This window comes from Mesoplodon densirostris, chromosome 15 (assembly GCF_025265405.1).
Source record: "Mesoplodon densirostris isolate mMesDen1 chromosome 15, mMesDen1 primary haplotype, whole genome shotgun sequence".
Classification (NCBI taxonomy): domain Eukaryota; kingdom Metazoa; phylum Chordata; class Mammalia; order Artiodactyla; family Ziphiidae; genus Mesoplodon; species Mesoplodon densirostris.
Window position 1 is genome coordinate 23583909 of NC_082675.1, and position 14655 is coordinate 23598563.

A 14655-nucleotide genomic window follows, 5' to 3' on the forward strand; every position below is an offset into this window, starting at 1 on the left:
ACCAGGTGATGGCAGAGTCCCCGTGTTCCCTGGTCCAGTGATAACACAGGTATTCTTTTTTTGTTTTTTTTTTTTGACCACGCTGTGCGGCTCGTGGGATCTTAGTTTCCCGACTACCAGGGATTGAACCTGGGCCCTCAGCAGTGAGAGTGCAGAGTCCTAACCACTGGACTGCCAGGGAAGTCCCCAACACAGGTATTCTTGAAGTCTACCACAGGATTGTGAATCCCCATCACCATTTTCTGAATCAAAATGGAACCATACAAGTTAGAGGATTCCCATGGGATGTCACCAGGAAGGGATCTGCACAATGTGGAACACAGCTCAGTCACAGGGCGAGTAGCTCACGAGATGACCCAGAATGTGCCCAGACACATGGCCTGGGCACTTTCATGGGAGTGTTTGTTTAAGCAGCTGTGTGGCAGGACACATCCAGCCTAGAGAAAAGCCCTCAGCAGAATTCAGAAGGAAGATGGGAGCTGATCAAAATGGCTCCCTCTTTGTTTGGTCAAGAATCCCCTCTCTTCTGCTCTCCCTGACCCTAAGCTCCCAGGATTACCAGACCGCAGCCGAGGCAGCTGGCCTGGGTACCAGTCCTGATTCCAGCCCTTGCTAAATAAAATGGCACAGGCCTTCCCCACTACTCACAGCGCTGACCTTAGCCAATCACTTCTCATCCACAGTAAGATCAAAATGATAACAACTAGGGCTTCCCTGGTGGCGCAGTGGTTGAGAGTCCGCCTGCCGATGCAGGGGACACGGGTTCGTGCCCCTATCCCGGAAGATCCCACATGCCGCGGAGCGGCTGGGCCCGCGAGCCATGGCCGCGGAGCCTGTGTGTCTGGAGCCTGTGCTCCGCAACGGGAGAGGCCACAGCAGTGAGAGGCCCGCGTACAGCAAAAAAAAAAAAAAAAAAAAAAGATAACAACTAGGATTCTATTAGAAGTGGGGTGGTGGGGGGAGACATGACTAGCCTGACACAGTCTGTATTCAATAAATGATGGCTTCATCTCCACCCCTCCAATCCCAGGAGGATGCCTGACACAGAAGCCCTGGGCCTCGGGCTCGCACCTAACTAACTTCCCCTCACCTGGAAACCCCCTCAAAGAGTCCCATTGGAAGCTCCCGAAGGAGGGAGCACAGAAGGCCCGGGCTTCCTGATGACCAGCACAAACAAGGCAAAACTTTCCAAGGGTCAGAGAGTCAAGAACCAGGAAGGAGACAGGCAGACAGGCTGAGGGCAGTAGGGGAAGAGCAGAGTGGCTGGTTATAGGAGCCAAGTTGAGCTTCTGGGACTGCCTGCCAAGTGGGGAGAGGAAGGGAGCAGAAGGAAACTGCCCCAGACTCCACGAACAGTTTCCTGCTGCTGTGGGACAAGGGTCTCCTGAAGGAAGCCGCTTGGTCTGGGCAGGCTTTGGCAAAGGGAGGCCCAAAGCCACAGGCCCTTTAGTGTCCCCTAGGGCCAAGCTCAGCTGGAGCCAGCCCCCACATATCACAGCCCTATCATACTTGGCCTGCCCCAGGGGAGCCCAGGAATACCTTCAGTCCACTAAGTTCTCAAAGAGGCCGCACCCTCACCCAGGCCCAAGGCTGGGGAGGTGGGGATGGAGAGCCAGGAATACAGCCAGCCTTTCCCACTCTGGCCTCTGGAATCCTCCTCAGCACAGGGGTGCTGGAGATCATAATCTCCTCCTTAGGGAGGAGGCAAAGGTGGGGATCAGCAATGATAAAGCTAGAGACAGTGCTCAGCAAACAGAAAGCACAAGGGATTATCATTATCTGAGGTAAGGCCTTGGGAAAGGAGAGCTGTGAAGCCACACCCAGCCTGCTGAACTCCAGGAGGGCAGGGCCAAACTTTGAGCAGAGCCCTACAGGGGAAGACAGAATTCCAGCTAGAGCCTGCCTCCCTGCAGGGCCTGGCCCCAGTCCTGGGGACTCAGGATAAGTGCAGTGGGTCTGGATCCACTTCCTGATGCAGGTGTTGTCCTTCCTGTGCCACAACTTCCTGACCACGGGGAAAGCCTAAGCCTGTGCAGCAAGGCAGTAAGAGCTCCCAGGGCCAGCATTGCAGGAGAGAAGCAGAGGGCTAGGGCCTCTGGGGAGGGTAGGGTGCAGCCTCCTGCAGTGGCCCCAGCTGGGCAGGAGTAGCCTTGGCCTCTAACCACAGTGCCAGGGAAGCAAAGGGGAAGAGGAAGTGATGCTGGCTGCTCTGCTGAGAGGAGCTCCCCAAGGCTCCCCTCTGGAATCCCCATCTGCGAGGGAGGCTGGGGCAAGAATTCCACAGCCATCTCCCTGCCACCCACTAGTCACCACAGCAGACAGTGGAGAGGGAGCTGAAGCTTCAGCGTAAAAGCCCGAGGACTGAGGAAGCAGGAAAACTGACCCCAGAGTCAGGCAGGAAGCAGTTGAAGAACAGCTGCTCTAAAAAAAAAATTTTTTTAAGTGAAAGTTTTTCTAATAAGCAAAAAATGAATGCCCCAAAGCCCACATAGAACAGCAAGAAAGAGCCCTGGCCTGGGTGCACCTTTCCTCCCATGGGCTCAGAGCTTTACAGTAGGAGCCTTGCAACAGGACTGTCATTCCCACTTGCCCAGGGAAACTGAGGCTGAGAGGGTGAAGTGACTCACCCAAAGTCACACAGCTAGCCACAGGCACGAAGAGAGGGAGGCCGTGGGGCTGGGCCCAAGCCCTTATGTGACCTTTGGTCCTGGGCTTTCTGCGAAGCCCTGCAGCCAGCTGTGCCAGCCTGGAGACCAGCATGTCAGCAGACAACAGCAGGCCAGCGGGGTCACTGTGCACTGGGTACTTGTGCAGAGAGACCCGGCTGTGGGACTGTGGACAGGCCACCGCTAGGCCAGGGAGTAAGTAGACCCTGTTGAGGTAGACAAGAGTATCAACACATACATGTAGTGGGCAAGGATGTTCCTACGGGGTGATAGAGCTAGTGCCTAAATATAGCCCACCAGAAAAGGACCACAGGGTATTTTCATTTTTATAAGACCATTAAACTGTGAGGTTACTTTTCTTTCTTTTTGCTTTGTCCAAGGGGCAAGAGGGAACTCATCAAATTAATCTAGAGGGTGAGGAAGGCCCCTTATTGTGGTTGTGAAGAGTGCAGGCACTAAAGTTAGACTGCCCAGGTTCAAACCTTGATACTGTAACCATCCATAAAGTGCAGATACTACCACCACCAATCTCATTGGGGTGTTATAAGGATTATCCAAGTCAAGTGCCCAGCACACTTCAAGTGTTTAACATACATTGGCTATTATTAGTATTATAAAGTCCTCCCTGATAGGTGGTGAGCAGCAGTAAGGACTTCCCCCAGGAGAGCTGGAAGAAAGCTGCCTGAAGGGCTTTTGGCTAACAGCGGCTTTGAAGTCTGACTCCAGGACAAAGTTCTGTGAGTGTCTGAAGTCATCTGGGAGGCCCAAGTGAAACCTGGGACCTGCCCTCCAGCCAGCTTCTGTCCCCATTTCCAAGCTGGCAGGTGGGGACACCTAAGGCAGCTGGCGGTTGGAGAAGCTCCTGCTCCTCCAAATTGATGCAACTCCTCCCTCTTCACTTCCTCCCCCGGCTGTGACTCCCAGCCTGAGGCCCAAGGCCAGGACCCTCACCTTTTTGTGCCTCTTGGCCATCCACTTGTCCCAGTTGTTGAGCATGTCCAGCCATTTGGACTCCCTCTGCCTCAGCACCTCCAGGGGGACTTCCTCTAGCCTGTGGAGCAGAGGGCAGGGCCTGTCAGAGGTGCCAAGAGAAGCAAAGGCCCTGGCTGAGGCCCCAGCCACCAGCCTGGTCGGTCTCCATTCCTCCCCCTGCCCTCCATCCCTGCAGTTCCCTTTGGAGCTGCTAACTCATGGACACCCTAACACAGATGCGAGGGAATGCAGCCCCCTCCCTGGAAGGCATAGGCTGGAGAGACACTAGGTTCAAGTGCTCACTCCCCCAATGCATCAAGGGGCCAGGGGTCACTGTGCCTCTCTGGGGCAGAGGCCTGAATGCCTGCACCTGTGCACCACAGCAAAGCATTCCCATGCTGGGTCTGTCCCGATAAATAAGCCTCTTCGCAGGGCCAGCATGCAAGGTTCAGAGCTAGATGAAAAAACTAGTCAAACAAGTACAGAAATAACATGCTCACCTCTGCACTCTACAAAACTAGTTACTCATAGTTTCCCCAATTACGCCCTGGCCCTTTCCCACCTCTCAATCTTTGCTCATGCCAGTCCCTTTGCTGGAATGCTCTCCGAGTTGTCTCTACCTATCAAAATCCTAAATACACTTCAAAGCCCCATCAAATGCCACTTGTATTTGTACATCTACTAACTGTGCAGTTGTCACAGCTATGCAGGCATTGTTCTAGGGCCAGGGTATCTGGCCCTAGAAGCACTCCTAGAAGAACTCCTGTGACAAAAACAAACTCCCAGCCCTCCTACTGGCCTCTGAATGCCCGCTAGAGCTGGTGGGGAAAACAGCTCAGCATGAAGACCCACGCCAGGCAGCACCAAAGCAGCTGAAGTAGGCTGAGGCGAAATCCCTGGCTTAGAGGGCGCTTCAAGTGAGTGAGCTTCTTCCAAAGAGTGAGACCCTGGAAATTCCTGAGTTCACATAACTAAGGGGCAAAGAGAAGAAGGAGACTAGTGTTTGTAGGCTGCTTCCTTATTTAGCCTACAGAGCAATATTGGTAAGAAAACAACAACGAAAAAAATATATATGTGCACTTCTCTACACACACATACACACTCTCTTAAAATTATTTTTAAAGTAGTGGATTATGGGTCTTTTAAATTTCTTTTTTGTGCCTTTCTTTTTCAATTAAAAAAGTACTGACATTATTGAGAGGCAAGATACCAAGGGAGGGTATATTGCTTAGAGTCAAACAGCAAATCAGTGGAAGAACCCAGACTCAAATCCAAGTCAGATCCTAGCCAAGTGCCTGCACTCAGTGCTGCCTGACCTCCCAGGAAGGAGTTGAGGCACTCAGGCAGCTGGGAGGAGGCTCGCAGGAACAGGACATGGTGGGGCTAGAGTTTGGCCCAGGCCTTGATTCTCTGATTCTCTTTCTACCGGAAGGAAATGCACTGCTATAACTTTTACTGGTTGGAAGGGCAGAGGGAGGGGCCCTGGCAGAGCAAAGGCCCCCAGACACAAAAGGGCAGGTCCTCTTCTTAAGTGTTCTTTATCTGGAGAACTGCACAGGCCTGAGAGCAGCCTTGGAGCTGAACAGCCAAGGAGAGACAAGAGCCTTGGGCAAACTTGGCCCCCTCTATACAGGGACACAGGCTACCACCCTCTGGAACTGCTGACCCTCTCACCACCTACAGACAGAACCAGGGCACAAGGATACTCTCCTTCCTATCCCTCCCCATAGGAGAAAACCTGAGACCATACCTTTAGATCAGGTAAATTACAAAGGAATGTAAATTATGCACGTCTCCAGGCAGCCCCCAAAACACCCAGGGAGCAGAAACCAAAGGCCCAGCATCACAGGCCAGGTCCCCTCCCATCACCTACAAAGTACTCAACTTATACAAGTCAGGGGATGAGCCTTCTAGCTGACTAAACAAAAGGGGTACCCACACTGAGTCAACAGGAAGTGCTGGCAGTTATGGATGTGGATAATATCTGATCCAATCCCTCCCTAGAGCAGATGAGAAAATGGAGGCTCATAAGAGGGCAAGGCTTTCGCCTGAGATTACCAGTTTCCAGAGAATTCCCATCTGATTAAATATACGCCCATTTGATACCTCAACCCTCCAGTCTGTCTTTATTGATAAGATCTGACAGCAGGGCCCCAGAGATACCCATTCTCCCAACTACAAATACACAGGGGAACACGTTCAAGTTCGGTGTTCTTTTAAATGATTCCAGATAACAGCTTTTGCAGTTTCAAAGCCCCAACATCAAACCTCAAACCGGAATTTCAAATGGGTACAAAACAAACAACCATATTTCCTGGAGTCTAAGACACTACTGATTTTAAACTACACCATTGATTTGGTAAGATCTGCTCAGAAACAAATAAAAACCCCACCACTGCTTTAAATGACATGTCAATTGAAAGATCCATTTTGATTTTTAAAATCTTAAATTGGGAAAAATTTGAGGAAATATGGTCATTTGAGTGCCTTCTCCTCCAACAGCAGAGGAGTTTAACCCACCTGGAGAGGGTGTGAAGGAAGACACTGGAGGTCTGGAGGTCTGGTTGAACGGAGCACTCAGCACTTTATATGCTCTCTAACTACAGGTAAACTTCTCTTTACATACAGGATGTGCGTCTGAAAAGCAGCAGGCTACCCATTTTTTGAAAAATCAGAAGGTTCACATACCCTTCAGTCTGGTCAGTCAGAATCTCAGAAGGCATCTGATCAGACTGCTGTCTGATATAGGAATCCCTTCTACAATAGTCCCTTGCACTCTCTGAGGCTGTTTCCCTATACGATTGGATGGCCTGCATTGTGAATTGACCCTCAAAAGATGCCCAGAAAGGAGCCGTGAGATGGAGTTGGGGTCTGGGTATCCCTGCAAATGGCATAATGGTGTAGAGGCCCTGAGCTGGCTTCCTCCTAACAGTGGGGGGAGAGCATGAGCCAGTTTCCAGTGACAGGGAAGCTGACCAAATGGCAGTTTAAGGAACCACATGGCCCATGGGGGATGCTTCAGGTCTGAGAGTTTCACTCACCCTTTCAGAAAACCCCTCTGACCTTAAGGTGACCTGAAGGAGTCTCTGCAACCAAAAGAGCCTAATGAGAACAGTCTCTAGTGGCCCAACCTCTGCTGGAACTCCTCCAGGGATGGGGCCTCATTATCTCTAGGTAAAGCCACCCCTACTGTTGAAGTTTTTACTGTTAAAACTTAATTCCCCCAAATTTTCCTGGTATCTTTATCTATAATCTCAATACCCCCTTCTAAGGCTGCACAATTCTCAGCCAGATTAGCCCCACACCAGGCACACACGTACTTATCCCTTGTCACCCACCCATCCCTACCTGGAATGCCCTTTCCTCTCCCCTCTCCAAGTCACAGCAATACTTTCAGGGCACAATATAATAATAAAAATGACAACTTCAACAATAACAGCAGCAATAGGAGTTACCATCTGTACATCATTTACTACTTACCAACATCTTCCAAAACACTTATATATATCCATTTTCCAGAAGTAGAATCCAAGACTTAATAAAGTTCAGTGCCTTGCTCAAGGCCATGTAGCTGCATTCAAACCCAGGCCTGCCTCACTCTACAGCCCATGCTCCTGCCTGCAAAGATCAAGCCCTTAGCCTCTACGCAGCCTCCATGCCTGCCCAGATCTCACTGGCTGTCCTCCAACCTGAAGACCTTCATCCTGACCTAGAACACCATTTCTCAAAGGTTTTAAACTGAAACTCCCAGTAAGAAATACATTTTAGACTGAGACTACATACACACACACACACACACACACACACACACACACACACACACACAACCAAAATACATTTTATGAAACAATTTACTATTACATGTACTAATGCACTGGATATTTTCAGTTCAATTTTTATATTATTTTATTCATTTAAAAAAAATTAATTTATTTTTTAAAATTTATTTTATTTTTGGCTGCGTTGGGTCTTCGTTGCTGCACGCGGGCTTTCTCTAGTTGCAGCGAGCGGGGGCTACTCTTTGCTGTGGTGCGCGGGCTTCTCATTGCGGTGGCTTCTCTTGTTGTGGAGCACGGGCTCTAGGTGCATGGGCTTCAGTAGTTGTGGCACGTGGGCTCAGTAGTTGTGGCTCGCGGGCTCTAGAGCGCAGGCTCAGTAGTTGTGGTACACGGGCTCAGTTGCTCCGCGGCATGTGGGATCTTCCCGGACCAGGGCTTGAACCCGTGTCCCTCGCATTGGCAGATGGATTCTTAACCACAGCACCACCAGGGAAGCCCTATATTCTATTCTATTTCTTTTTTTTTCTTCTTTTAATGCTGGTCACAATCCCCTAAAATTGATTTCAGCACTAAATCACTAATGAATCAAGACATGGCCTGAAATGAGCATTTCATTACAACTTGGTCATATTGCTCAGCACTGTCCCTCCCTAACTGGACTGGGTCTTGAACGTCTGTAACTCCCACCATGTACCTCACAGGTGTTCAACAGATGCCTGCCTGGTTTTCTCCATGACATTATTTTCATCTGTATTGCCTTCAGGGCTACAAGCCACTGTTGCCTACAGCAATTTTATTTGCGCCCCTAATAGCCCAGTGAGATCCTCATAGATTAATTACTATTTCCATTAGACCCATGAGAAACTTGACCCAGTCAGAGAGATTGTATGACTTGGGCAAAGTCCAAAGCTACTAAGTGGCAAAACCAGGGCTTTCCTTTGCCATAGTGACTCATGTGTTGTTTCTCACTCCCCTGGGAAGGCTGTGAGGAAATCAGGCCGTTCTCCAGGTGCCACTGTGGAGCTCTGTCTCTGGCCCCGAAACCCCTGGAGACAGTCTAAACCCTCCTCTAGTGTTCTGTCTCAGTGAGCGGCTTGCCCCTACGTAGCAATGCTCAGCGAGGCCAATATGCTGGATGGGCAAAGCTCGCAAGCACACCCTCGGCCACCACCTCCTAAGGGAGAGAGGCACAGAGGAGACAGAAGTGGGCAGCCAGAGAGTGACTAAGCCCAGATTCTGTCGGGCTCTCAGGCTGAGCTAGGCTTAGCTGTGCTGTGCCATGCCATGGCCCGAGGCAGCAGTGACACTCCATTGACACCAGGCTCTGCAGGCTCCCTAGCCTTCTCCCCAAACCTAGAAGCTAAAAACTTCCAAGAGCTCAGAGGTAGAAGACCAGTTCCCAAGGCTACCCAAGACCTGGGCTCTCTCCGCCTTGTCCTTCCAGCCATGTATCAATACTTTCCGCCCAAGCACACCTCAGCCCCTCCGGTTGGCAGACTCAGCCAGGTGTGGTGCCTGTGCCCATGACCCCTTTATCTAAAGGTGTCAGATAAACTTTGGTCCCAAGGAACCAGTGTAACTGCCTCCTTCAAGCCTCACTCTCTAAACCAGCCCAAGCAGAAGGCCCAAGGTCACAGACCTCAGGATTGATCCTCCTCATCTCAATCATCGGGAAGGCCAGGTGGAGTGTGGGAGAGAGTAAAAAGAGTGGGGACCTTGAAGCCAACCAACCTAGGTTTCCATTCCAGATCCTCCAACTGGGAGACAGACCTCTAAGTCTCAACTTCATTTTCAAGTGGGACCATACACATACCTCATACTTTATAAGGCCTAAATGAAGAATGGATGTGTATAAGGACCCAGCCTGGTGGGTGGCCGGCTAATGGTAGCTTTAGGTGACTGGCATTTGCAGCTTACCTAGCACTTTCACATCCCTTTTCTCATCTGACTGGTCCAGACACACACACAGCAGGGCACAATTATCCCCATTTTACCCATGAAGCAATTGAGGCCCCAAGCGATTAAGTCATTTACTCAATGACACATAGACTGTAACTCTTGGCTTCTGACCCAGCTCTGCCACTTTGTGACTACTCCACTCTCTGAGCTTCTGGTTCCCCACCTGTAACATGGGGGCAATACCACCCCTTCAGAGGGCAGCAGTAAAGACCACATGAGACAGGAAGAGTTGATACACTTCCAGCACTCGCTCTGTACTAGCTCTGCCAAGCACTACATAGGCACACAAGTCCCCAAGGAAGTAGTTTTTATTATCTCTCCTTAATAGACAAGAAAACCAAAGCTTAGCACAGCTGAATAATCTGTCCAAGGTTACACAGCCTGGAAGTAGAGGCTGCCAACTGAGTACTAAACTATCCAATAAATATAAAGTGATCCACATGTAACAGGGCCTCAATACCTGTTACATTCCCTTCTCTTTCCTTTATCACCCAGTAGAGAACCACTACCCGCTGTGCTAAGATGGCAAGAGTGAGCAAGATGAAAGTGCAGAAAATTGGGAAATGGATGTGCAATCACAGATCCAGGGACAACAGAGATGGGGGAGCTCCCCTCTCCCACCCAGAGCTGGAAAAAGAAGTGAGAATAAACAAAAGCCTGACCTACTTTGCACACTCAGTAACAACCTCTGGAGTTCATTAACCTAAGAGGTGGTAATGACCAAAGTATAAATAGCTTTTATGCCAGCTCCATAATAACCAATGACAGGAAACTGGAATCAAGAGAGGATGAGTTGGTGGTGTGCCAATGGCCGATGGTCAGGGCTGGGAGGCCTGTGAGGTTACCTAAGGAGTCCACCCACTCCCCAGACAGCCAGGGAAGCCTGGAGACCAAAGGGTAAGTGATCTGCCCAAGGCGACGCTGTGAGTCAGGGTAGAAAAGGAAGATGGTCTGCAGCAGCCTGGTGCTCCCTCCTGAGGCCTGGCAACCCCTGACTTGGAGGTAGGGCAGTGTCCAGGCTCCCTGTCTGGGTGAGAGAGAGAGTCTGGTTTGCTTCACTCTCCCCCACTCCTGGTACAAGCTAGTTCCGGGCCTGCCTCCCTTTCCCATAAGGAATTCCCTGGCTTTGCTCCTTCCAGCCCTGGGTCAGTGCACAATGGTAAACAGGTTCTCTCCACCCTTCTCTGGCCTCAGTGCCATGGGCCTCTGCCCAACTCTCCGCTCTGCACAGCCCCACCCTCCCCCCCATGTCAGAGGCAAGAAATGGTTCCTTTAAGCACCGGCCTTGCTGGCTCCAAAAAGCAAGGAATCCCCCCCGCAACCCCCACTCAGCTAGGGAAAGGCACAGACCTTAGCAAAAACTCCCAGGGGAGCTCTCCCTGGCAAATGCAGAGAGGTATGGAGACTATTCGCAACAGAAGACATCCCTTCTCCAACCCCCCACCCCTATGGGGCAGAGTACTACTTGAAATTCCCCACCAGCAACTGGGTCCTCAGGTCACAATCTCACTGTGGGCACCTGGGGGCCCCCATGACTCAATTACAGCCCCCCTCACCCATCCTTACAAAACTGCTAAATTTTATTGATAGATCTTATCAAATCAGTCTTGACTCACTGCTTATCTCTGCCAAGACTCCTTCAAGGCTCCCTACTGCCCTCCTTTTTCAACAGAAACCTCAGGCCCTGGCTCCCAGGCCTTCCTATTCCCTCTACACATCCTTCTTTCTTCCCAGCCCTATTTCTAGATGGCCCTCTCTCTGAGCTGCCCTCCCTCACCCCTCCCCCAACTCTAATTCAGTCCCACTCATCTTCTGAGGCCTCCTTCAGAATACCCTCTCATCTCTACAAAGCCTTTCCTAACCACTCCAGGAGCAGAACACAATCAGCACCTCATTACATTCCATACACATCTCTCTAGAGCCTGTGTTCCAGGCCCTGAATCTACAAAGTTGAATAAAATGTAGTCCCTGCCTTTGGGGAGGTCAATCTGGCAGAGGAGACAAGATGGGTGAGTAAATAACTAGCACACACAGAGGTGCTATCACAGAAAAACTAGATGGGGAGAAGGTGCTAGGAGACTGCAAGAAGCCCTCAGGGTGGGGGTGGGGGGAGTTAGGGAAAGCTTTAAAGGGGAGCTGACTTTTGAGATGGTCCTTGAAGGGTGACAGGAAGTGGCCAGGGTGAGAAAGGGGAAAGAGCACATCAGGCAGAAGACCCAGTATGAGAAAGCACAAGTGAATGGAAAAGGGCCTGGCTTGTTTGGGGAATGTGAGCAGTCTAGTGGAGCGAGTCTGGCTTCTCCAGCTCGACTGTCCACTCCGCTGAGGCAGCATTCCACGAGAAGGTGCGCTCCTGGGGGACAGAGCTCTGCCAATCACACTCTCCACAGTGTGTCCTGGCCCTAGAACAGAGCCTAGTACCTAGCTAGTGCTCAATAAATGTGTGTTGACAGATTCATTTGCTTTGTGACCTCAGGCACTCTGAGTTTCAGTTTTCTCCCCACTGAGATGGGAATACTATCCTCTACCTTGAGATCAGATGGGAAAAGAACAAGCACAGAAAGTGACAGAGCCAGGGCTTTAAGTCAGGTCTGCTGGTGTCTTGAACCCAGGATCTCCCAGGTCCAAATTTAGTTTCTCCTTTTTTGTGAAACCAAAACAGAGAGGAAACAGAAATATACAGCATCCTCCAAAAGAGGCTGGCTAGGAAAGATGGCTTCTGGACACACAGAAGAGGAGGAACAAGAGTTTTCCATACTATGTTCCTGAGCCCCTTACTACCCAGCTGCTCCTGCCTTATTTTGGGGTATATGTGAGGGGCTGTGTGTGGAGACCTGGGACAGGAAGTGCGCCATCCATTATAAGAACTCAACAACAAAAACAACTCGAGAAGCCTACTAGGAGAAGTGTAGACACTTGGGGCTGGACTGAAAGTCCTAAGCCTGGGACAGGAAGAGGGAGGACAGGCCACACAGTGGCAACAAGCTTTGGTAAAATGGAAAATTGGGAAGGAGGAACCCTGGCTTCTAGGCACAATTCCATTACTCGTTCAGCTTAGGTTTCCTTGTCTGTAAACAGGGCAAAATAAAACTTACCCTACTGACTTCCCATTGCTCCTGTAAGGATTACTGCAAGGCAATGAGAAAGAAAGCACTTTGCAGAACAAAGAGCTAGACAAATCAAAGCATTCTTTGATTTGACTGCACTCCCAAAGACATGAGGGCCACTGGTCTGAACAAAGGGAGGTCCTCTCATAAGAGGAACAGAGCATGCTGGAAGCACTGGCCTTTTGGGCTGTGCCCTGACGACCCCTTGCACTTGTGTGGTACCTGACAAAAAACTTCTCAAAGCCCTTTTCATATACTCCAAGGTCAGTCTCAGAATGTTAGAAGCAGAAGACCTCTTCAACGTCACCCATTAAAACTATCTTAGTTTATATGCAGGGGAAACTGAGGTTTAGAAAGATTAAGCAACTTTCTCAAGGTCGCAGAGCTAGTTAGGGGCCCAGGGAAGCCCAGGACTCAGGTCTCCTGATCCCTGTTCAGCAGTGTTTGTTTACACATGCTCCTAATCCAGTTATCTCATTTGATCCTCACAATCCTTTTGTACACAGACCACACCTTTATCTGCTGTTGAATGTCTGACTTCCCTGCTAGGCTCTAGGTCTTGGGAGGGCAGGAACAAGTCCCCAGACCCTAGCACATGGCTGCACACGTAGTATGTGCTGGATGAAAAGCAGGGAGCATTAGCCCCATGGTCAGGTGAGAGGACGTGCTTAAGTCACACACCACCAGGGGCAGTGGTGGAGCCAGCACTGGCACCTTGACCCCGGGGTTTTTCCCATATTAGCCTAAATCCACATATCCAGCCAGAATCATCTCTGAGAAATGGCTGGTGGTGCCCCGAAGGGCTGAGGGGTTCACTTTCTCATAGGCACTGGACTTGCTTCCACCTCCCAGCTGAGGCACCAGCTCCAGGAACAGAATAAAGGTGAGATGAAGTCAGCCCTCAGCTGCCATCTGCCTCCCCTTGATCAGCTTAGGCTGCGCCTAAAAGCCCCAAACCTACCCTCCCCAGCTACATACCGCCCTAAGGTAGGCTGTCCATGCCCTCAGGCCTTACTCCTCTCTCCTTGGAGAGGAGTCTAGCCCTTCTTGCAGCCTTCCTTGCCATCCAATATGTTTACTGGGCAGAGACCTCAAAGCTCAGTTCCACTCACTCCACCCCCTCCCAACCAGGCCAAACCCACTCTCCTACTGGAGAGAGACAAAGAAACCCTTGATGTGCCCTGAGCGTGCCAGCCATGCCAGGCACCTTGGGGAGCCCAGGGCTGTGACAAAGCACAGTCAGCAGCAGCCCACTGTCCGCTTCAAAGGAAGGCCACAGATGGCCTTCCTTCCCTGTGGTCAGAAGGCCCCAGAATGGCTAGGGCCACTTCAGCTTGGCCAAAGCCTTCCCAGTTCCCCTCAGGCCACACAGCCAATCAGGCACCAAGCCCTGCTTGCTGACCTCTTCATCCTCATAGCTCCAGGACTCTTCCAGGCCTCTCTGCAGCCCAATGTCCCAACCTCTCCCAACTGCTCTCACCGCCTGTGGTTCAGCTCCTCTTTATGCCACCTTCCATGCCAGCACCAGACTGACCTTGATGAAACACAGGAGGCCTCAGTCTGACATTCAAGGCTAGTCACAGTCTGTCCAACCTACTTTGCTACCCTCCCCTTGCTTCACGTCATCCTCCCACCTCCCATTCTTCTTGTCACCTCTTGGCACACCACATTTCTCAAACAGCTGGCTTCTGGGGGGACTCTGCACACGGGTCCCCCTCCCATACAACAGAATGGCCTTCCTTGCTCCTTCTCAGGCCTGGATCAAATGCCACGTCTTTTCTCTGGGCTCCTATGGATGGAGCTTGCTGCTTCTTCCTATATATTCCCAGAGCAAACACATGCCTCCATTACAGGTTTTATTGCTCAACATTGTAATGATTTGGTTGTGCTTCTATTTTCCAACCAGTCTGTGAATGCTTTGAGGTCTACAAGACACAGATGTCTTGATCAACTCTGTATCCTTAGTCCCAGTCACAGAGGCTTGTAGAGTAGGGGCTCAATAAATGTTTGATAAATAAACTCTCACTGGGCTTCCCTGGTGGCGCAGTGGTTGGGAGTCCGCCTGCCGATGCAGGGGACATGGGTTCATGCCCCGGTCCGGGAAGATCCCATGTGCCGCGGAGCAGCTGGGCCTGTGAGCCATGGCCGCTGGGCCTGCGCGTCCGGAGCCTG

At 50.8% G+C, this 14655-nt stretch overlaps 1 protein-coding gene across 1 annotated transcript in view; it reads right to left on the bottom strand.

Moving 5' to 3' along the window:
* Nucleotides 1-14655, bottom strand: part of TBC1D10A (TBC1 domain family member 10A) — a 29444-nt gene that overhangs the window by 7476 nt on the left and 7313 nt on the right. Inside the window, exon 2 of the mRNA XM_060119037.1 lies at nucleotides 3618-3717. Coding sequence (XP_059975020.1) covers nucleotides 3618-3717 — 100 coding nt within the window. The remainder of the gene's footprint in view (nucleotides 1-3617; nucleotides 3718-14655) is intronic.